Raw genomic sequence first — 22599 nt, forward strand, 5'->3', positions numbered from 1 at the left:
TTACATTAGCATTGGGTTTTTTTGAATGCTTTTTCAAGAGAAAAACCCATAACCCAAAGCTCCCAAGCTCATCCCCTTTGAGCTGGTGAACACAACAGAGGTCACTTTTTTTTTTGGGATGCAGCCCTCGTGGCCTGGAGAGAGAGAGATGGGAACAGTCTGGGACATTTTGTCCTATTTCTGGGGCATGTGGGATGTGCCAGCACTGCCAGCCCCACAGGGACACGGCTGCAGCCACTGGCAGGTGACACCAAGGATGTGACACCGGGACCACAGGAGGAGATTTGGGACAGATTTTTCCATGCTGCTCTTGCCAGTTTTTGGGCACAGTGTTTAAAACTCGTGGGTTTTTGGGCACAGTGTTTAAAACTTGAGGGATTTTGGGCACAGTGTTTAAAACTTGAGGGTTTTTGGCAGAGTGTTTAAAACTTGAGGGATTTTGGGCACAGTGTTTAAAACTTGAGGGTTTTTTTGGCAGTGTCTTCTCAGAGTGCCCCAGGGCTTTGTTGGGGGTTTGGTGAGAGCATCTGGCCCCAGAGAGGGGCCTGGAGTGTTCAGGGCACTCAAGCTCTGCAGGCTTCACCCTGGTTTTTAGGTGAAAATCGGTGTATTTTCAGGGAATTCACCTGCCTGGGGCTGCCTGGCCACTCAAAGGGAGCAGGGAGGTGAAATGGCAGGGATTTGGTTTCACACAGATCCCATACAGGTTGGGGTTGGGAGGGATCTTAAAAATCACCCAGAAACCTCCCAGCCATGGCAGAGACAGCTGCCACTGTCCCAGGCTGCTCCAAACCCATCCAGCCTGGCCTTGGGCACTGCCAGGGATCCAGGGACAGCCCCAGCTGCTCTGGGAATTCTATCCCAGGGCCTGCCCACCCTGCCAGGGAACAATTCCTGCAATCCCAAGATCCCATCCAGCCCTGCCCTCTGGCACTGGCAGCCATTCCCTGTGTCCTGTCCCTGCAGGCCTTGTCCCCAGTCCCTCTCCAGCTCTCCTGGAACCCCTTCAGGCCCTGCAAGGGGCTCTGAGCTCTCCCTGGAGCTTCTCCTCTCCAGCTGAGCACCCCCAGCTCTCCCAGCCTGGCTCTTGGAGCATTCCCTGAGGGAATCACTGCAGCTCTGTTTCCCAGCAGGGTTTTTCCAGGTCAGGCTGAGGCTGGAGAGGGAGCTCAGCCCTCTGGCACTGCCCCTGAGCTCGACAGCACCGGGATCCATCCGAGGAAACAGGAGGATAAATAAAGCAGGTATTCAGTAATAAAAATGTGGATGCATGCACAGAAAGGCTTTAGCTCCCTTCCTTCCTCTCACCTTTCCCTTTAGACCTCTCCCCAAGGAATTTTCCCTGGGAATTTGGCAGCCCACACCTGCAGGGTTGAGGTCCTGCTGACAGAGCGGGAGTTTTCCCCCACGGACACCTTCAGACTTGGAATTTTACACGGTGGGAGCAAGAGGTGATTTTTCTGCCACCTTTTCTGCTGTTTGGTGCAAGCAGTCCCAATTCTCAGCCAGCTCCTCACAGGAGACATTTCAGAGCAGTTTTCTACTTTAAAAATATTTCTTAATAACTCTGAAATCTCTCAATTGTAGGAAAACCCAGCAAATAATGAGCTTTTCATCTGGTGTCTGCATTTGTTCGTAAATATCACTGCCCTGTTTAAGTCTTGTTTTTGCTGTCATTTGGTATTTCAGTTAAATTCATTTGTCTTCACTCTGCTCTTCCAGGTTTTATCTATCATTTTTTAAGACCCAAGTGGGGAAAAATCCCTGGAAGTTTCTGTTGGAATGCCATCCCTTTTTAGCCAGGCAGAGCAGGCCTGTGCTGCTCTCCAAGATTCCTCCAGCAGGAGCATCCTAAAAAAAAAGTCACCGCCTCTCTTTCTCCCAGCAGAAGCATTTTCAAATGGCTGGAGTGCACTGAAAAGGTGACAGATTTTTAATTTACCTAAGAGAGAATCAAACTTTCCCCCCCACACACCTTTTTGTTGCTTTTATATGAAAATATCTTCATTTTGAAGCTTGTCATGACCAAAATTAGCAACATCATCCTGTTTTACTTTCCTGGTTAGAAATTATCATCTCAAAGATTTCATTTCATTGCCAGAATTCTTCTGTTCCTCTTTCCCTCACCATTTCCCAAGGAAATGAATCCGTGTAGAGCTGGGGAGGTTTTATGATAATCAGGATTATTCCAGTCAGGATTTTAATTCTTGTTTCACTGCGAGGAAAAGATTTGCAGCAATACTCCCTGCTCCTTCCTGGCTTCCCTTGTCCCTCTAGGAGGGATGGTGCTGCTGGCAGTGGTTCTTGGAACCACAAATGGATGGTGGGGATTCTCTTCCAAGGTTTGGACAAGCAGGATGTGGTGGAACACACCAGATCCCAGCGGGGCTTTTGGGACCCCTCATTCATCATCCCAGGTTTTCTGGGGAAACGGGAATTGCTGTGGGTGTGCTGTCCCTGTGTTGGGGCAGGAAGGGGGTTTTTCACTCCCAAATGTTGTAAGGTTGTTGAAATCCTCTGGATGCTTGGGTGACATAAAACAAAGGGAGATGTGTGGTGGTTTGAACCAGGAATTGAGTCGGGATGTGCCGGGAAGCTCCCAGGGCTGGCAGGAGAAGGGTCCAGGATGTGAGACAAGCCCAGTGTGACCCCCCCAGCAGTGAATCAAATCTCCCCAGGTATCACCCTGGGCCATTGAATGAACTCCCTCGTGTATAAAATGTTTATAAATATTTGTGGATGAAGATACACAGGTCTATTTTTAAGATTTAAGTTAAATAAGTTAATGAATGGCTGGCCTTTCCTGCCTAAACGTGCAATGAGATATATTATACCTTCAGTCCACAATGGCCTAGGTTCTGCTTAGTCTGTGATGAAAACTTTGCTGCTTTCCTACTCTTCTCAGAGAAATAAAAAAATAAACTATAAAAGACGTACAGGTTTGTTGCACAGGGACTACTGCAGCGAAGCTTTGTATTTGACCACTGGTAATATGAATGTGTTGTATTGACTTGTTGAAGATAATCATGAAACAACATATTTTAAATGTTACTTGCCTTATAGATTAGAGTACGACTATGTGGATATCATTTTTGTAAATACTGTTTTTTATAAATGTCTCTCCTCCATCCTCCCCGTCACCCATTTCACCGACTCTCAAATATGCAATTATTTACCATGCAGAGCGTTGTGACAAAGAAATCCCCACGTCAGAACAAAGTTTATTCATTCTATACATAAGAAACACACAAAATACCCAACTGAGTTGCAATTTAAATGTGATTATTATTATTTTTTTCCTTGAAAATAAACAAAAAATGGTAAAACATTTCTTTTACTGAGCAAGTTTTGATTCCATGTGCGGAAGCAACCAGAGGAGCGGGCAGAGGGATTGGAGGCTGGCCCAAAAAAGGACTTCTTGTCCCAAAAAAGGGTCCCTGTTCTGAAAACCATCATTCCTGCTGGAGTTATGTGCAGTGTCCCAGCAAGGGGACGGCTCGAGGGTGGCGTGTGGGGACACATGAGGGTCCACAGGGACCGTGGGGATGGAATGGGGCTGTGGGGACGTGAGGATGTGGGGACGTGAGGGATGTGGGGATGTGAGGGATGTGGGGACGTGAGGGATGTGGGGACGTGAGAGATGTGGGGACGTGAGGGATGTGGGGTTGGGGGACCCACAGAGGCCATGGGGACACTTCAGGGCCGTAGGGACATGGGAGGTCTGTGAGGATCCACAGGGATCACGGGAATCTCTGTGGGATGCAGGGACATTTGGGGCGGCAGTGGGGACCTGAGGAGGTCACAGGGACCCTCAGGAGAGGGAGCTGTGGGGACATTTGGATGGGGCCACGTGGAATCTTTAGGTTCCTTTAGGAATCTTTAGGTGGAATTCTTTAGGGGACATCTGGGAGCTGCAGGGACCTGGGCAGGCTGTGGGGACAAGTTATGGGAACATGCAGGGACCTGTGGGACCTGTGGGGACACAGAGGGACCTGTGGGAGCTGTGGGGATACGTGGGAGCCATGGGAACCGCTGGGGACTGTGAAGGAATACAGAGACCTGTGGAAAACACGGGGACATGTGAGGGAACCTGTGGGGACACCAGGGACTGTAGGAATATACGGAAGCCATGGGGATCCACCGGGAGCTGTGGGAACGATGGGGAACCGTGGGAGCCGCAGGAACAGTCAGCCGTGAGGGTGGGGAATGCCGGGGGCCGGGAATGCGGGGGGATAGAGGCCGGGAATGTGGCGGGATGGAGGCCGGGAATGTGGAGGGATAGAAGCCGGGAATGCGGGGGGATAGAGGCCGGGAATGCGGGGGGATAGAGGCCGGGAATGCGGGGGGATAGAGGCCGGGAATGTGGCGGGATGGAGGCCGGGAATGTGGAGGGATAGAAGCCGGGAATGCGGGGGGATGGAGGCCGGGAATGAGAAGGGATAGAAGCCTGGAATGTGACAGGATGGAGGCGGAGCGGGAATGCGGCGGGCGGGCCCCGCTGCCGGCACCGCCTCCCCTCCTCAGCTGAGGGCGATGGAGGGCGGCGAAACCCCCGGCGAGCCCGGCCCGGGTGGGTCTCGATTGCCCCTCCAAAAACCCTTCAGCGGTGGGATTTTTTCCCCTGATAAAGCCGAGCTTTGCCTGGCAGGGCCTGGCGGGCGCTTCCCGGTGGCGGCGGTGGATGAGATCCTGAGGGAAGTGCTGGGGAGCGCCCTGAGGGAGCAGCGCTACGAGCCGGGGCCGTGCCGGGAGGCGGCCAAGGACATCGCCGAGGTGGGACATTTGCCCATGGGGTGCCCCAAATATCCCCCCAAAAGCCCGATAAAGTGTACGATGAAGGCTGGGGGTGGCTGTGGAGATAACGGCAAGGGTTGCTCAGCTGGGGGTACCGACATGTAGGAGTTAATAAATAGATTTACAGACTGGTTTGGGTGAGGAGGGGCCTCAAAGCCCACCCAGAGCCACCCCAGCCATGGCAGGGACAGCTCCCACTGTCCCAGGCTGCTCCAAACCCATCCAGCCTGGCCTTGGGCACTGCCAGGGATCCAGGGACAGCCCCAGCTGCTCTGGGAATTCTATCCCAGCCCTTTCCCACCCTCCCAGGGAATAATTCCTTCCCAATATCCCATCCAGCCCTGCCCTCCTTGTCAGCTTAATACCATCCCCTTTCCCCAGCTATAAATCCATCCCCATCTTTGATCCCCCAGGGAGTAAATCTGTTTTTCCCCGCAGGTTGTGAAGGCGCGGGTGAAAGCGCTGCAGGTGCCCAGGTACAAGATCGTGGTGGTGGCTCACATCGGGCAGCTGGGCCAGCAGAGCCTGCAGATCAGCAGCAGGTGCCTCTGGGATCCCCACACTGACACCTTCTCCTCCTACGTGTTCAAGAACACCTCGCTCTTTGCTGTGGCAAACGTCTACGGTGTGTATTTTGAGTAGGGAGGTAGTGGAGATTAGCAGCAGGAGAAATGGATACAGCCTAACCCTTCCCTTTTCTGTTGAAAATATCTGTGAAAGACCAAGGTGCTCTCACCTGCTTTACAACGTGAGCCTTTGGGCGAATGGAATAAGGGTCTTTCCCAGAGTTTTCTCTGGGAAGTGATTTTCTAAGGCAGTTTTGCAGCTAATTGCTGCTTGCAGAACTTACTGTGTTGGGGAAATGTGTTCAGAATATTCCCTGTAAGTAATGGTTTCCCTCTTCTCCTCCTGGAAACATTCCTGGAGTAGGAAATAAATGGAATTTTAGGTTTTGCCTGCCTGGTTTTGGGGCTGGTGCTGATGGTTCTAAGTCTCTCCTGTTGCAGCTGTTCCCTGCTGAGGTGGGGTCTGGCTGACCTTGCTCTGAATCTGAAACCAGATCTTTTGCCACCCCTATTTCTCTGCTGAAACCTGCTGTTAGATTTTCCTGAGTCAGAGAACAAATCTATCACAAATTGCTTACTTTATTACATTTTAGGTGCAAAGCTGAAACCCAGAACAGTAGTTAGTTGGGTAGAAACACTTCATGTACTCATGACTGAAAGTTTAACCCGCTGTAAACACTGTGAAATGCAGACAACCTGAAGCCACTTGCTGGTGTGCACTGTGACATTTAACACCCAAAAAGATACAATTAAAGAACACAACTGAAAGGACTGTGGTTTATGTCATGTTTTAATCCCTGGGAGCTGTGACACGGAGCTGTTGCGTTTCAGCACAGGGAGCTGATCTCTGCCCTGCTGCAGCCCACGTTGCAGCAGGATGTGGTGAGCAGCTTGGCTGCCTCACGCTTGTTTAGCACAGAGATTTTGCTGGTGTTTTGCAAGTCTTGCTCAGGTTTGACATCCTGGGGCTCTTCGCTGTGGATCCCCAGCCTCGGCTCTGGCTGTGATGAGAAGTCAGCGTCACCCTCCTCCTCGTGTGGGAAGTGCTGGGGGTTTTCACTCTCTGCCGCAGGAAAATGAGAAGTTAAAAGTCATGGGAAGATAAGTAATTTATGCTTTTTATCTTTACTAGAGAGACAGACCAAGCTACAGCCAGGGAGCTGAGTGTTACCCTCTGATGTGAGCACCACGTCACTGACTCCTCATTGTGAGGGACAATCTGTGATCAACATGCTAAAAACGAGTCATTTAGGGATTTCTCTTGAGGAGTGTCCTGTGTTGCCTTGAGTCTTACACTGAGATATTTGCTTCTCCAGGAAAAACTGTGATTTGATGTGTCAGAAGCTCTTGACCAGCACGTTAAGCAGGACCTGGGGGCTTCCTAAATTGCAGGTGCTGCATTAAGACATCAGCTGTGCCAAAGTTCTGGGTGTTCCCACAGAAATTACAATCCAGCTGCAGTTGAAACACCTCAGTTTCAACAGCTGGGCCTTGTGAAGTCTGTAAAGGTGTAGCAGTTCTCACTTTTTAAAAGTAAGGTTCTTCAGCAGATTCTGGGGAGGGGGTTGCCCATGTTACTGCTTTTGTATTTGTTTAAAGCTGCTGCTACAAGAGAATTTGCCCAAAATGCAGATTTAGGAAGTGCAGAAAGCCTCTGTTGCTGTCACCTGCCTCAGTTATTTTCTTGTTCTCTATTTATTTTAATCTGTCAGAGTACAGATTTCTAACTGCCCATGTAATAGTTGAATTTTCTGACTGTCAAATCAAAATTTTCTGAGTATCAAGACACGTGCTGAGAAGCATAAATATACACCAAAGCATGGGAAGGTGCTTAAATTGCAGAGTGGATATTCAACATGGTCTAATTACAAAGTTTTAGAGAGTTTCTGTTTTCTAGTGGGGAAACTGAAGACCACAGTAAGACACTTGCAACGACTTCAGCAAAACTTGTCACTGTCCCTAGAAATGTGATGGCAGAGAGGTTTTCTTGCTTTGAATCCTGTTCCTCAGGTGAGCTTGGAAAACCCTGGTCTAAATTCTTTTTCTTTAGTGAAATAGCCCAGGAAGCTGAGCCAGAGAAGCTGCAGGGAGAGGGAACATGAGGAGCCGCAGCTCTTGGCTGGCTCTCCTGGCACAGCCCATGCTGCAGGGCTGGAGCTGTGGGCATTGAGGGCAGCCTAAGGGGATGTGCTGCTTCCCAATGCCCTGGGATGCCCTGGGATCCCCTGGGATCCAGGTGCAGCAGGCAGGGGAGAGCCTGGGATGTTGCAGGCGGTACTCACCGCGCAGGCCGTGGTGCCCAGGGAGGTTCCTCTTCCAGCGCGAGCCGCCGCAGGTGAACACCACGGCTCTGATGAAATCTCTGCCGCAGAGCCTCACCTTGTGGCCTTCCCCTTCCCCTTCCCGTGCCAGGAGCAGGAGGATGAGGCAGCCCAGTGCCAGCAGCGTGCCCCTCATGCTGCCAGCGTGGTGCTTTCCCAGCTGGGCAGAAGGGATCCAGTGGGGAATTCTGCTGGAGCCTTCCCATTTATACCGACGGTCTGTCCACTCCACTGAGTACCAGCTCGCTCTGAGTGCGGTGATGTTTGCTGAAAACAAATAAACTGCTTGTTCCTGGTCATGTTTGAAGTGCTTTGGGATCTCAGTCAGGTTAAATTAAAGATTTCTGAAGTCTATGGAGCTGCTTTACTGGAAACAGCTGAGGTGTGACAGGTTTATGGGGTATGGATTAGGTGGATGCTGTTAATGTGTGTTCTGCCAGGAAAAAAGGGTGTTTGTGACATGGATTCTACTTAATGGGTTTGGTGTCTGTGTCCCCCACACACCTGATGCCCAGTCCTGATGGGGGTCATCTTCTGTTGGTGACCCCAAAGAAAAATGGAATGAACTCCTTCCCATGCTCCTCTCCACTCCCCCAGCTTGTTTACAGCTAAACTGTGGATGCTTGTGGGAAAAAAACTGGCAGGGCCAAGCACTGCTGAGAAAATCCACCCTAGAGGGGGTGTGTGGCATGTATTGGTATCCCAGCCAGGATTCTCTGCTCTGGGAGCAGAAGTTCATTGGTTCCTAATGTTGGCTTCAGTGTAATTTAGGTTTCTATAAAAAAATCCTTGCACTAAAATGCCTCTAGAAGGGAATTTCTCAATTATATGGTCAGAAATTCCATGTTTAAGGACAAAATACACGAGGAACTTGGGAGATATTGAGCCCTTCCTAGCACCACAAGGATTTTCCAGCACCATAATGTTACAGGTAATTAATTTTCACTGTGTGCAGGGTGGGTTATAGAAAGCTTGTTTTTTAGCAGTAAGCAAACAGTCATGGGCATGAATGGAAAATATAGGGTGTATTTTGGTCAGATTTATAATAATGATTAACGAATGATTCACCTTAACGAGTGTCTTTTCTTTGAAATGCACCAAGATGAATTTTATGTCAGGGGGAAGTTTGCATGTCCCCTGTCAGATGTGCAGCACACAGAGGGAAGTGGATGTTAATGCAGCACAAATGATCCTTAATTCAGTGATGTGTTTGAGTGCTGGGTGTTTATTGTCAGGATAATGAGAGAGGTTGGATGTTCTGGATCTATAAAATACACCTTTCCATATGTAATGTGCTCAGCAGCAGGGCTACAACTTGTGCTCAGTCACCCCTCTGGAGATGCTCCCCATTTCCTGTGGGCAGGAAGTGCCTGGAAATCCTCCAGCTGGGTAATTTTTTTCTGTTTCTTCTCTGCCCCTCAAAAAACCCACTCTAGGCAGCCAAACACTGCCTGCTTTCAACCCAAGGACAAAAGAGCTTGGGAGGAAAAGCAGGAAGGGATAAAGGCCCCAGGAGAAAAGACTATGGAGACCTTTCCATGATCAGGATTCCAGAGAAAGCCATCCATGTGTGAACACTCCTGCAAGGAGGGGACTTCCAGGAGGACACTGAGGGCATTTGGAAGAAGTTTCTAAGCAGTGCAGCCTCAAAGAGAAACTTTATTGATTAAAAAAGGATAACTGACTTATGTTCATACTACAGCAAGTGTTTCCTGAAGGAGAAGGGAGATCAGCTACTGTTAAACAGCTCCAGCAGAAGCAACAATGTCACACAAGGAACCAACCTGGAAAAGAAGAGGAAAAAGAGCTGATTCTTCTTTGGAATTCCTGATTCTTCTTCGGAATTCTGTTAATGCTGGAAAACAGCACTTTTTGGCAGGCCAGGTTGGGTTGCATTCGTGCTGTCACGCTTGGCAGCATGCAGACATTCCTCTTGTTTCTAAAGGAAATTAATTCCCAGTGGTGTGGCAGCAGGAGAGCAGGAGCCAGCACCTTTAGGATTGTGATCCCACCTACTCCAGTATCCCCCTGCTGGGTGGTGTTTCCCAGAATTGCCTGGCTGAGGAATGAGCCCTACCTGCTCTGTGCTGGGGACAGCCAGCTCGTGCAGCTGCCACACCCCCACCTGGCCACTGCTGTCCCCCAGGAGCAGGCACTCGGCGTTCCTGGCAAACAGGATGGAGCTGAGATTCCCCTCAGGGATGGCAGCACAGGAGAACACCGGCTGGAAGCTGAAATCCAAAAATTAATGGGTACCATGCATTTATCAGCTGAAAACTGCACGTTTCACTTCTGGGTTATCTCAAAAACCGGGAAGGGAGGCGGTGCTTGGTTTGGGCTCTGCCACAAGAAAAATTCCAGCTGCTGTTAACTAAGAGATCCTGCTTGCCTAAAATCTGTCCTAACCTGGAGAGTGGTGGTTAATATTTTTATTAGATTAGTAATTTGCAGGATGTGGCAGAGCTCTGGATCCACCAGGGCTTCACACTGTCAGTAACACCAAACCCTGAGCAGCTGGACAAGGTCACAGGTAACTGAGTCATCTCAACTTCAGACCATCCAATCTTTACCAAAGTAGCTCCGTTTTGTTATTTTTCCTTTTAACTCTGCCACAATTTCTGCAGAAAAAGGGCAGTTTTGCACTTTATCAGCTCCATGGGGCATCCAGCTCCTTCTCTTCTAACCCCAAATCTCTGGTAACCACCACCTGCCTTTACACCACGAGTATTTCAAAATGCAGTGGGGTTTGAGGAAGCCGCGTGTGGGGCTGTAACGATGTGATAAAAACACTGATGAGGTAATGATGTGTGACAATTAAAATTTCAGGCTCTGCCTTGAGAAGGGTCATTACTCACATGCTGACACTCAGATCCCAAAACTCCACCCTCCTCTCGTTCACCGCTACGAAGATGCAGGCGGATTTTGGAGCCCACTTGATGTCGTGAACAAAAGCTGTGACAGAAGTGAAGGTTAAAAGGGGGGTGAAGGAATCCCGGTGCCACAAAAGGATGCTCCAGTCTGCAGAGCAGCTGAGGAACATGTCTGTGCTGGAGGGATTCCAGGCAACTTTGTACACAGGACCCTGTTTGGAGAGAAACAAACCAGAACTTGGTGTTGCTGTAGGGCTACAGAATCTTTTCTAGAGCTACCCAGCCTTCCTCCCACTGGTAAGACTATTTAATTCTACAGGACAATCAGATTTCTGATTGCTGTCTTAAAATAGAGCCAGAGCTAAAGCTTTAAACCAGTTTACAGTCCCAGTTTTAATAAATATCCTGACAGCGTAGAAAATAATCCTGTAAAACTGTGATGCCTTATGCTATGGGAATTCATTCCTAATATAGGAGAAGTTTAGGTTTCTTTTGTTGCACACATTCCCTAAATATAAACAAAGAAACTCTTACTTTTTTTACAGTGTGTCACTCACCTCGTGGCCTCTGTACGTCCCCAGAATCTGCTCCTTGCCTGAGCAAGAGCAGCAGTGGATGTGGCCCTCTTCTGTTCCAGCAAGAAAAATATCAGAATCCTGAAAGAAATGGAAAAGTAGCCTAGGTTGGATGAATTTCTCACTGCTGCAGAAATCATCCAGGACTGGATGAGTTCAGAGCCGAGGAGGAGCTCCTGTGAGTGGTGGCTGAAGTGGAACCACAACGTTGCACATCTGCTGGGTGTGTTCACAACGTGCTGGGGCTTGAAGATCTTGGATTTTCAGCAATCCATGTGGAAAACGCATGAATTCTTGGAGTGCTCTGTGGAGGAAGTACTCAGCTGGCTGAAGAGAAGCTCAGCTGGGTCCTGGATGTGGGAGGTGTTGAACACCCAGCCAGTGGGGAACTGCCCAAGGAAATGTCAGTAATGTGGCTGGAAGGACAGGGCTTGTTTCACCTTTTTACCCATTTGGGGTAAATCTTAGTAGCTAGAAAGCAATTTATTTCAAAATTAATATGATTTTAATAGCAGTGCCAAGTCCCTGGCTGGTTCCCACTAAAGCAGCTCCAGCTGAGCATCCCACCCGTGCTGCAGAGCTTTCCTGGCTAACACTCCAGCCAGGATGGGCTTTCTGAGCCTACCTCTGGATGGAAGTCAAAGCACATCCCAGCTGCCTGTTGTGATATGGGAGCTTCACTTTTCCTTTCTCTCTCACCTGGTAATTTTTTCTTCCCGCTTTGTGTTCTCTTGATTTTCATCACATCTGTGCAAAGAGCAGGAGGTTTTGTCAGAAGGCTGTGAGGAACTGGTGCTGCTTTGGGATGGCCAGCAGCTCTCAAGTGTTTTGTGGGATATCTGGTGTAAAGGATGTCAGCTGGAACCAAAGGGAGAGGTTTCAGGTGCTCACCAAAGCAATCCAGCCTTTGCTGGATGAACCACTGGGTCACTCGCCCATCTCCTGAGATGCACATCAGCCTCTCTTTTTTGTCACCTCTGTCCTGTTGCACCCACCTCAGCTGCCACACAGGACCTTTGTGTTTATTTAGGGATGCACTGGCACACAAAAAAATACACGTGGTTAATCACAGATCAGCAAAGACAAGACAATGTGTTTGAAAAATAATTAAGCTTCCGCTTTATAACGAGTGTTAACTCTTATAACAGAAATGTTTAGCTCTTCTTTTAAAGAAATGGTCTGGCCATTGGTTGTTTTCTTCAGGAAAATGTTTCTTTATTAAACATGCTTGATAATCAGTTTCAGGGCACTGTTCATGTGCTTGCACCATGAAATCAGTCTGCACCTTGTAGGAGAGTGCCTGAGACCTGGGGAGCTGCCCTTAGGGCAGGTGCTTCCCTCATCACCACCCATCCCCTCTCTCATTTTCTTCTTAATTCCTGCTCACCCCTCACTTATTCTGATATTCTCTCCATTTGTGGCAAGAGGGATCAGAGAGAAAGCACCAAAAGCCACCACTGGTAAATAAATAAGGATTTATTACCCAGGGCTGGGTTGTCCTAGTCAGGACACAGAATATAAATTATGGCTGAGGGTAAAGAGCTGCAATTGCTTAGAGGGTGAGGGAATGGCACTGCTTTGTTGCCCCTTCCCAAAGTTTGCCTCCATAATTTGCCTCTGGCTGGTTTTAAAAGGATCCCTTTTCAGATGGATCAGCAGAGGTGTAAACATCTATCAAATTCCCTCTTTTGTTGGGAGAAGTTAAGAGTAAATAATTGTATTTCCAAGGCCAATCAGAGGGTGTGGGGAGCTGCCAGGCTGACCTGCTGTCCAACAGTTACATCTATCAAATTCCCTCTTTTACTGCCAGCGTTGGGAGAAGTTAAGAGTAAATAATTGTATTTCCAAGGCCAATCAGAGGGTGTGGGGAGCTGCCAGGCTGACCTGCTGTCCAACAGTTACATCTATCAAATTCCCTCTTTTACTGCCAGCGTTGGGAGAAGTTAAGAGTAAATAATTGTATTTCCAAGGCCAATCAGAGGGTGTGGGGAGCTGCCAGGCTGACCTGCTGTCCAGCAGCGCCGCGTCCCTCCGGCTCCGCACGTCGTAGATGGCCACGCGTCCATTGGCCATCCCAACCGCCAACAGGTTGGGCCTTGCCAGGGAAAAATCCACAGCTGTGACGCCGTGCTCACAGCGGAAAATGCGCTCTGGCCACTGCCCAGGAGAGAAACACAGTGAGGCTGTCAGCTGGGTTATTATTTACCTCTCTTTTCTTAACCCTGGGCCTTAAATGTCTGCTGGGAAACTCAAGTGGTGGTGGCCACAGTGAGCAGAAATGATCCTCTCTTCTGACTGGCTCCGTGTATTTCTTGCTACAACTGATAAAATTAGGGAAAAGTGCAGAACTATGACACTGGAAATTAAGTTAGGTAGGGTTACTCCAAACCAAACACCTAAAAGTGTCTATGGTAACAGCAGAGAATCATGAGAGTGTTTGGTGTGGTAAAGACGCATCAAAGATTTGACTCTGCCTGGTTTCAATTAGTCTAATACAGTTTTGGCCATGAGAAGTTTGTAGTAGAAATCAAACTGAGATGTTGTCATTTACAGCAATCAGAATTTTTTTACTGGGATAGTTTGTAACTCAGATTTCCAAATAGTTTGGTTTGTTTTTTTTTTAATGGCTGGTTTTAAAAGGATTCCTTTTCAGATGGATCTGCAGAGGTGTAAATGTTACATCTATGAAATTTCCTTTTTTATTGCCAGTGTTGGGAGAAGTTAAGAGTAAATAATTGTAGTTCAAAGGCAAATAAAGCAGAAATTGTCCAGAGAAAAGCAGATTGCAGGAAAAGCAAACAAAGGGGCTCGTTACCATGGGGTTCTTCAGTGACCAACAGCAAGCCAGGCCTTTCTTCTTGAGAGAAACAAACTCTCTGTACCCAACTGCCAGGAGATCCTGCAAGCACAGAGCAACAGCAATATCTCAGATCCTCTTGGAAATCAGCAGGGCATTTCCAAAGGCACCTTTGTGTCAGGGTGAAGTCTGGAATAACAAAGCTTCTGTCCTATGCAGGGAGGAACAGGAGATACGTTGCTCTGGAATCATATTTTCGTGTGCATTGTTTAGTGGAGTACAGAAGAATACATCTTATTTTTTTCTCATCAGAGTTAGCTGTAAAAGGAGCTTCAGAGAACACCTCAAACTCCTGGCTTTTAGCTTTCCACAGGGAATTCCCTTCATTCCTTTCCATAGGCAGAAATAAAAACCAGCAGCAAGTCTTTAGCCTTCATCTCTGTTAATTTTTCTTTTCTTTCACTCAACAAGTAGTTTGTGAAACTCACATTTTAAAGGTAGCTGATTGCTTGCCCTGTATTCTAAGACTGAACTCTCTAAAAGTATCTAACTTTTTAATATTTGGTGCACTAAAAGTATGGAATGGTTTTTATTTTCTTTCTTTTTTTTCCCCTCACTGGGTTTCTGTTTCTCACCCTCAGCTGCTTTCTACCTCTCTTCCATTCATTATTTTTGTTTAATAAGTGAGTTGTCTTGGGAAAACAGAACTTTACATGACCAGATTAAAGGCTTCTGTGCTGTTATTGTTCATCTTACCCTTAAATTTTGAGGAATTCTGCTTTTTTGGGAGGTTCCTGTTAGAGACAAAGACGTGGTGTCTAAACTACCACAAATAAACTCTTATCAGTGACAATAAAGTTTAGCAGCAGGGGTTAAATTTTAATTTTAGAGCGGACCAACATCTATTAAAATCGCTGTTCAGGGTAAACTGGAGCAATTAATGGAATTCTGGGCCAATTAAATCCATGATGATCCACGTGTAGGGCAAGCCTAGTGCAGCCTGTAGATGAAAGCTTTCATCTTTTTCTGTAGAAGAGCAGCAAGAGGGATTGGCTCCAGCTCTGAGATCCCTCCCAGCAAAGCAGCCAAAACCAGGAGTTTCTTGGCAGCACCAGCTGCTGGTCCCAGTTTGTGAGTGGCTCAGGGAGGATTTGTGCACTCACAGGGTTCGCTTTGTTCCAAGCCATGCTGCTCACGCTGCGGCCGCTGGTTAAATCACACCTGTACGACCACAGCTGCTCCAGCCTGGGACCTGCATCTTCTGCTGGGCTTTCATCTGCTTCTGGTGCCTCCTCCTGCTTCTCCTCATCCTCCTCCTCCTCGTCCTCCTCATCCTCTTCTGCCTTAGTGTCTGAGGTAACGACAGGTTCTGAAACGCACGGTGTGGAATCTGAGCAGGAACATTCCACTTACCTCGCTCTAATTATTCATACCAGGGGAAAAATTTACCCTTTCAGCAAATAGATTGTAGGAATAACCAAAAATAAGTGAAAATTTGAGGAATTGAGATATCCTGACTTGTAAAACTGTGGCTAAAATTGGAAGCTGGATTGGGCTGGAGCGAGCCAGCTCTGCTGCAGGTGGGTTTAGCTACCCAGTCAAAAGTGAGGAATTTCTGTGGAAAATGAGGAAATTTTGGCTGGAAAGAGGGAACTGAGCAAGGAACAAACCTATGAGGACAGGAATCTGCCGATAAACTGCGAGTTTGGGTTGAAAAATGTTCTCCATGAGAATCCTCTCCATGACAACTAAATCCTGCTGCAGGTTTGCTGAGGTTAAGATGGTTTCTGAATGGCATTCCTTCTCCTCGTGGCTCCTGGCAGGAACAGCAGGCTCTGCAATGATCATGGAAAAAACTGGATCACAGAATCATGGGAATATTCCAAGTTGGAATGGATCCACAAGGATCACAGAGTCCAACAGGCCCATGCTGCCTGATAAGAGATAAATGGGATAAAATTGCACACAATAAAATCAAAGGATGAAAATTCTCCACTTGCAAAAAGCAGAGAATTCAAAATAATACTTTAACTAAGATTTTTTGTTTCTTGCTATAGTTTTCTTTTCTTTTAATTTTATCATCTTAACTTTTTTCTATAATTTTCTTATCTTTTTCAGGTACTTCTGGAATTTTTCACAAGTGGTGTTTTGCTTCTACTTTTTTAAAGTGAGTACCAGCAAACCTCATCCCTGAGTATTTGTCTTTATTTAAGATCATTTCTGATGGCAGTGTGCAGAGAAGGGCAGCCCTGTCCAAGATTCTTTTAGCAAACTCTCTTGCAGGTTCCAGGCAGCGTTTTTTAGGAAGTTTTCCCCATAAATCCCAGGGATGGGCCTGGTTGAGGAGGATGAGAACAGAAATGGAAAATGTTACCTCTGGCAGCAGGGACAGCCACAGCCTGAGCGTGCTCTTCAGCTGTGGGAGATTTGCTGCTTTGCCCTGCTGGGGCTCTGGGTTCTTCTGTCTCTGTAGGTTCTGAGGCATTCAGGGAATGATCCAAATCCCAGGAAGTCACCATCATCCCTGGGAATGAATTTCCCACTCACACAGGGGCTCTTGTTTTGGTCCATTACTGCAAGGAGCTCCCTACACCCCAACTCCTGGGCTGGGGGGGCTTTGGAACCAGCTCTGCTTCCAAAGATGTCGAGATTTGAACGGATGTTTTTGATTCCATATTTTAATTTCATCTTTTAAGTGTTATCTTTTACAAATTTACAGATAAGGTTGCCAGTGTTTAATAAGAATCATTAAAAGAAGATAAAATAACTTTAAAGTTCCTGGTGTGGTGTGACTGCTGCAGTTCCATCAGGGTTTTTTTGGGGTTTTGAGCAGGGCCAACTCCCACCCAAAATTTGCCTTGATGTGCTCAGGGGTTGGAATGAGCCCTGCTGATGCTCCAGCCACACAAAAAAAGTGGCAAATAGCTTTTCCAAACAGATGGTGATCTATTTTTGGGGTTTATTCCCTCGTTTTAGGAAAAGTGTTTGGGATAGCATTCCCCATTTTTTATTTTATTTTATTTTTTGCCTTTTTCACACAAAAGCAACATTCTCTGGGAGCACTAATAACAATTTTATTGCGATGGATTCAGTGTTCCAGCACTAAATTCAAGATTTAGGAGGGGCACAAAAGGCCACCACAACCCACATTGTTCTGTCTGAACTGAAAGCTCTGGAAGTTGAGGAAACATCTCCTGCTTAGAGCTGGAAGTAAAAAATTCCCTTTTCTCAGTCTCCTGCCCTGGTTTACCTTTCTCTGCCACGGTGATTGTCTCACATTGCATTTCCTTGTTTTTGGCAGCTCCAGAGAAGGTTTGCACTATTTTTTCTTCAAAGTACTCACTGCCAATTTTAGCCTTGCAAATCTCTGTATAAATCTTATTCCTCTCCCTGGAAAACAAAGGAAACACTGGCTGGGGACTCCCTGGAAAAATTCTGCCTGGAATTCTCAGTGTCTTTAACAAGGAGTTGATCAGGAGAGGTTTTTCCAAGGCTTAAATTTCCTGCTTTTTGGATTGCTGGATGCTATTTCAGTCTTGGTGTCATTCAGCAGCTCTTTCTGATCTTTGTGGTGCTGTTCTGGAACAGAAACAGCCCAAAACAAAGCAAATTTCCCTCTTCCAGCTGCCTGTGAACTTTGGGGGAATTCAGAGCTCTCATCACTTGGGAGTGAAAGGCAGAGCATCAAGAGACAAAAAGGAAACTTCTCCTTTTCTACTTCAGCATTTCCACCGAAGTTTTGGCAGTCCAGGATAACCAAGGGGAGCTGCCTGCTATGTTTAACTCTAAATTAATATTATATTAATATAATATAATAATAATATAATAATATATTAATAATATATAATAATATATAATAATATATAATTGTATATAACAATATATATATTATATAATATATATTATAGTATAGGATATACTATACAATAATAATATAATTATAATTAATATAATATTCTTAATTAATATTATATTAATATTAATTAATTAGAAGCTACACACAAGAATCAATGCAGCAGTTTGAAATGTCTTCCTGTTTTCATGAAAATCAAATTATCACCCTCCTCCAGCCCTGCGTTTTCCTAACCTGCTGTCATTTTTCAGTGGAAGGGAGGAAGAATTTCACTGAGAACACGGAGCTGTGGGAAATGGAGGTTTTGCTCTCAGAGGAATGGGTGCCAGCTGACTTACAGAACTCTCACAGCTTCCTCTGCCTCCGTGGACACCACAGCAGTTGGCAGATCCAACATCCAGAGCGTGTCTGTCTCTGACAGGAAAATATCCACCCTCTGCTCCAGCTCCGCTTCCGTCAGCGCTGCTTCCCCCTCCTCCCGCACAGCTGGAAAAACCAGGGTGACAAACAACACCTTTGCTGCTCTAAATTCATGGGAAAATTAATTCTGGAAGTGCTGGAAGGCCCTGGGCTGGCTCAGGGTCTTACAAAGCCCAGAATATATAACTTTATATATTAAATTTCTAATTCTTGGGTGTGTTCTTTACCAGACAAGCTCAAAGCTGGGTCTTGTTGAGGTTCTGTTTCATCTAAGGCAGACTTGGTTGGTGATGTGCTGATTCCATTTGTCCTTCAGGGACAAGAAACAAACAGAAATTGTCTCAAAAAAATACAAAAAGTGTTTATTTTCTGAAGGTACTTTGTATTTTTAAGTCATTTTTTTAATGTATATTTGCTCCTGGTTGATATCCCGACCCCTGGGATTGTCCTTTGGAACTGCCAGCATGGAAACATGGCCAAAAAAAGCAATCTCTTCCTCTCAGAAATCAATGTTTACAATTGTAATTATAGATTGGAAATAATTACAATTATTCCTTGCCTTTTGCTAATGCTGTGGCTCAGGACTTTTCATTTAAAACACCAATAATTGTTTACATTCTTTGCACGATTTAATTGAGTTTGTCAGCCCCAAGTCTTTGGTTTTTTTCCCTCTGTGCTGGAGCTTTGTAAATCAAAATGTGGTGAAACATAATTTAGGAGTTTCAACTCCAAATTTTTTTGTTTAAGAGCATTTTTGGAAATGGATGCACATAATCACACAGAGGTAACTTGCTTAAATATTATTAAAGCTGAGAATTCTTATTATGTTAAAGATATTTTGATAGATGAACTGCTATTTTTAATGTTTTTAGTTCAACATTTTGGTTTATATATTTCATATTTTTTTTTGCATAAAGGGCTGTCTGCACTTAGTAAATATCACTAAAACAGATAAAATACTTAATAAAAGTTTTCTTGCCTGGGTACAGCAGCGTTTGGGTCTGGCTGGAACAGGGGATGGGGTGTCACGTTCTTCCCTTCATCATCAAAAACCTGAAGAAAAATTGAAATAATCAGGATAATTTCCTTGTGTTCCCACCCAAGGAATAGGGAGAGCACTTGGAAAGGCTCTGCATTCCTGTTTTCCTGCAGGGATCAGCTCCAGTTTGCTGGGATTCTTTGGGAAAAGCCACATTCCCATCACTGTCAGACCCACTTCTGCTTCTCCCTGTGGCTTTTCCAGCTCATTTATTCCACAACGAGCACCAAGAGTGAATTATTGATTCTGATTAATCCAGTCCAATTAACAGGGCAGCCAAATAAATCAGATGAGCAATTACACATCTTTTTCAGGAAGGTCTGTAAGGCTCTTAAATGATTCCCAGGTTACGTTTGGAGAATATTCTGGATTTGGGGTGAGGACAGGAGCTGCTCCAGTAACAAATCTCGGATTAGAAATGTGAATTATTCCCAATCTGGGGCTGCCCCATCCCTGGAAGTGTCCAAAGCCAGCTTGGAGCACCCTGGGATGGTGGGAGCTCCCTGCCCTTGGGAATGGGATGAGCTTGGAAGTGCAACCCAGCCATTCCAGGGCTCCACTGTTCTTCCCACCTTTCCCAACCCAACCATTCCAGGGTTTCTGTGATCCTTCCTGCAGGAGGATTTGGGGCTTTTCCCACTTTTCCCAACCATTCCAGGGTTTCTGTGATCCTTCCCCCAGGTAGATTTGGGGCTTTTCCCGCCTTTCCCAACTCAGTCGTTCCAGGGTTTCTGTGATCCTTCCTGCAGGAGGATTTGGGGCTTTTCCCACTTTTCTGAACTCAAACCATTCCAGGGTTTCTGTGATCCTTCCTGCAGGAGGATTTGGGGCTTTTCCCACTTTTCTGAACTCAAACCATTCCAGGGTTTCTGTGATCCTTCCCACTTTTCCCAACCCAACCATTCCAGAGTTTCTGTGATCCTTCCTGCAGGAGGATTTGGGGCTCTTCCCACTTTTCCCAACCCAGCCATTCCAGAGTTTCTGTAATCCATCCCTCAGGTGTGTTTGGAGATTTTCCCACTTTTCCCAAGGATGTCCCAAGGACCATCTCACCTGCACAGCTCCCTGGCTGCCCACCAGGACCCCTCTCCGTGCGGGTTTTCCATGGAAAACCCTGGAAGTTCTCCGGGAATTCGGGGCTTTGGTGGCTCCAGCGTGTCCAGCTGCTGCTGCTGCTCCCAGCCCTGCCCTGGAATCACCACATTATAATATTTATATTTATAAAATATCAAATTAATTATAAAGGTTTGACTGTTTATTGCAATTCCCAATTTATGACAATTGATTCTATATTCCCAAATATTTTAAAGGATGTAAACCATTCAGAAGAAAGGATTTTTACCATTTCTAATGTATTATAACTTATTATTAGCAATTATTTGAAAGGATTTTAACCATTTATAATAAAAGATTCTTACAATTTCTAATGTATTATAATTGATTTTATATTCCCAAATATTTTAAAGGATGCAAACCATTCATAAGAAAGGATTTTTACCATTTCTTATATATTATAACCAATTATTTGAAAGGATTTTAACAATTCATAATAAAGGATTCTTACAATTTCTTATATAACTAATTAGATATTATCAAATATTTTAAAGTAGGTAAACCATTCATAAGAAAGGATTTTTACCATTTCTTATATATTATAACTTATTTTTACCAGTTATTTGAAAAGATTTTAATCATTTATAACCATTTATAACAAAGGATTTTTACCATTTTTAATGTATAATAATTTATTACAAAATACCAATTATTTTAAGGGATTTTAACCATTTATAACCATTTATAACAAAGGATTGTTACTATTTCAAATATATTATAATTTACTATAAAATACCAATTATTTTAAAGGATTTTAGCCATTTATAATAAAGGATTTTTATAAAGTATAATGTATTGCCAATTATTTTAGGCTATATAAACTCCTTTGTAATCAATATAATAATATAATAAATAATAATAATAAATAAGGATTTAAAACATTAATTTATTTATCATAAATTATTATATATTATGACATATTATAGAATGTCATGTGTTATATATTGTAATTTATTATGTATTACCATTTATTTTAAGGGATGTAAACCATTTATAATACAAGATTGTGGGATTGTGGCCATTTATTGATTATAATTTATCAAATATTATAATTCATTATATATTAATAATTTAACCATTTATAAGAAAGGACTGCAGCCATTTATTATAATTAATTTTATATCATAATTACATATTACCAATTATTGTAAAGGATTTCCACCATTTATAAGAAGGGTTTTTGACTATTTATTTGTTATAACTTCTTATGCCTTATAATTTATTATAGAATATAATTTAGTATATATTACAATTCATTATCTATTACCCATTAATTTAAATATGTAAACCATTTATAATAAAGGCGCCTTACCATTGATTTATTATGACTTAAAATAGAATATAATTTATTGCACATTATAATTCATTAAATGTTACCCTTTATTTTGAGGGATGTAAACCATTTATCATTAACAATTTTAGCCATTTATATAATTTATTATTACAGAATATAATTTATTATATATTATTATGCAGAACTAAGCATTTTAAGGGATATAATCCATTTATAATAAAGAAAATTTTCCCAGTCATTAATCATAATTAATGATCTATTACAATTGAGTCTCTATTATAATTTATCATCTATTCCAAGGCATTTCAAAGGTTTTTAAGCCTTTTAATTTCAAAAACGTTGGAGTTTTAGGCCGATCCGGTCTCACTCACGGCGGAGGCCGCAGCCCAGCGGGGCCCAGCATGGCGTCGCACCGTTACCACGGCAACGCCTCCCAAGACGCGGCGCGGGGATTGGCCGCCAGCAAGGGCGCTGCCGATTGGTCGCTGCTCGGCGCGCGGGCCACGCTGTGCTCGCGGCCGCAGCCCCGGGCCGTCCCTGGACCCCGGTTCGGGTCCCGCCCCCGCCCCGTGTCACCGAACCAGCGCTGTCCGCGCCCGCCGCGACACCGCCCCGCCGGCGCCTCGGCCTTCCCGCGGGGCTGCAGCGCCTCGCTCGGGGGGGGATTCACCCCTGAGTCAGCAAAGTCGCGCCCGCCGGTTCTTTCGGCACCGCCCGCGGGGAGCGTGTGAGGGTCGGGGATGCGGCTCCTCGGCGGAGGCGCCGGGCGTGCGTGAGCCGTGCACAGCCGAAGCGTTTAACACAAGGCAGGGCCGCGGTGTCCTCGCTGTGACACAGCCGCGATGCCCGACGTGCGCGCCGGGCGCTGCCCCGCGCCGGTCCGGGGACAGCGCTGAGCCGGGCAGGTGAGGCACCGGGGCTGCAGGGAGGACACGGTGAATTACCGCCGGTTCTGCA

At 45.5% G+C, this 22599-nt stretch overlaps 4 protein-coding genes across 9 annotated transcripts in view; 2 read left to right on the plus strand and 2 right to left on the minus strand.

Moving 5' to 3' along the window:
- The first annotated feature begins 4086 nt into the window (after positions 1 to 4086).
- DYNLT5 (dynein light chain Tctex-type family member 5) lies at positions 4087 to 20659 on the plus strand. 5 transcript variants are annotated; one of them, XM_086842932.1, is made up of 5 exons: positions 4087 to 4199; positions 4649 to 4773; positions 5233 to 5419; positions 16042 to 16090; positions 16207 to 16697. In XM_086842932.1, exons 1-5 carry the CDS (start codon positions 4130 to 4132, stop codon positions 16241 to 16243), a joined length of 468 nt encoding a protein of 155 aa, XP_086699058.1. In that variant the 5' UTR covers positions 4087 to 4129; the 3' UTR covers positions 16244 to 16697. The 5 variants fall into 5 exon arrangements, 4 of the variants coding, with proteins under 4 accessions (XP_086699058.1, XP_086699056.1, XP_086699057.1 ...); XR_015274169.1 differs by lacking the exons at positions 4087 to 4199; positions 16207 to 16697 and adding exons at positions 18028 to 20144; positions 20212 to 20659 and having other exon boundaries at positions 4331 to 4773; XM_086842930.1 differs by lacking the exon at positions 4087 to 4199 and having other exon boundaries at positions 4331 to 4773.
- Positions 6133 to 9751, minus strand: INSL5 (insulin like 5). The gene is made up of 3 exons (XM_086842933.1): positions 9466 to 9751; positions 7643 to 7948; positions 6133 to 6423 (listed from the first exon to the last, which is right to left on the minus strand). Exons 1-3 carry the CDS (start codon positions 9599 to 9601, stop codon positions 6188 to 6190), a joined length of 678 nt encoding a protein of 225 aa, XP_086699059.1. The 5' UTR covers positions 9602 to 9751; the 3' UTR covers positions 6133 to 6187.
- DNAI4 (dynein axonemal intermediate chain 4) lies at positions 9321 to 22152 on the minus strand. Of its 2 annotated transcripts, XM_023932273.2 has the most exons (17): positions 22014 to 22152; positions 20289 to 20424; positions 19176 to 19249; positions 18424 to 18506; positions 18115 to 18262; positions 17174 to 17313; positions 16298 to 16447; positions 15594 to 15758; positions 15087 to 15292; positions 13942 to 14025; positions 13132 to 13283; positions 12018 to 12163; positions 11752 to 11873; positions 11109 to 11207; positions 10537 to 10763; positions 9759 to 9912; positions 9321 to 9465 (listed from the first exon to the last, which is right to left on the minus strand). In XM_023932273.2, the coding sequence occupies exons 1-17, from the start codon at positions 22043 to 22045 to the stop codon at positions 9421 to 9423; spliced, it is 2163 nt and encodes a 720-aa protein (XP_023788041.2). In that variant the 5' UTR covers positions 22046 to 22152; the 3' UTR covers positions 9321 to 9420. The 2 variants fall into 2 exon arrangements, with proteins under 2 accessions (XP_023788041.2, XP_023788042.2); XM_023932274.2 differs by lacking the exon at positions 16298 to 16447 and having other exon boundaries at positions 22014 to 22121.
- MIER1 (MIER1 transcriptional regulator) overlaps positions 22109 to 22599 on the plus strand; it is a 31205-nt gene continuing 30714 nt past the window's right edge. Inside the window, exon 1 of the mRNA XM_086842928.1 lies at positions 22109 to 22547. The gene's annotated coding sequence lies outside the window, so the exon portion shown is untranslated. The remainder of the gene's footprint in view (positions 22548 to 22599) is intronic.

Source organism: Cyanistes caeruleus, chromosome 9 (genome assembly GCF_971803275.1).
Source record: "Cyanistes caeruleus chromosome 9, bCyaCae1.hap1.1, whole genome shotgun sequence".
Classification (NCBI taxonomy): domain Eukaryota; kingdom Metazoa; phylum Chordata; class Aves; order Passeriformes; family Paridae; genus Cyanistes; species Cyanistes caeruleus.

Coding starts and splice junctions, on each gene's coding strand:
- DYNLT5 (XM_086842930.1), top strand. CDS start 4,480: ATGCGGCGGGCGGGCCCCGCTGCCGGCACCGCCTCCCCTCCTCAGCTG. Junction 4,774..5,232: donor CGGCCAAGGACATCGCCGAG/GTGGGACATTTG, acceptor TTTTCCCCGCAG/GTTGTGAAGGCGCGGGTGAA. Junction 5,420..16,041: donor TGCTGTGGCAAACGTCTACG/GTGTGTATTTTG, acceptor TATCTTTTTCAG/GTACTTCTGGAATTTTTCAC.
- INSL5 (XM_086842933.1), bottom strand. CDS start 9,601: ATGCTGCCAAGCGTGACAGCACGAATGCAACCCAACCTGGCCTGCCAA. Junction 7,949..9,465: donor TTTTTCCTCTTCTTTTCCAG/GTTGGTTCCTTG, acceptor ATTTGTTTTCAG/CAAACATCACCGCACTCAGA. Junction 6,424..7,642: donor TGGGCACCACGGCCTGCGCG/GTGAGTACCGCC, acceptor TTCCTGCGGCAG/AGAGTGAAAACCCCCAGCAC.
- DNAI4 (XM_023932273.2), bottom strand. CDS start 22,045: ATGCTGGGCCCCGCTGGGCTGCGGCCTCCGCC. Junction 17,314..18,114: donor GAGGAAGCTGTGAGAGTTCT/GTAAGTCAGCTG, acceptor TTTGTTTTCCAG/GGAGAGGAATAAGATTTATA. Junction 10,764..11,108: donor GGACGTACAGAGGCCACGAG/GTGAGTGACACA, acceptor CTCTCCAAACAG/GGTCCTGTGTACAAAGTTGC.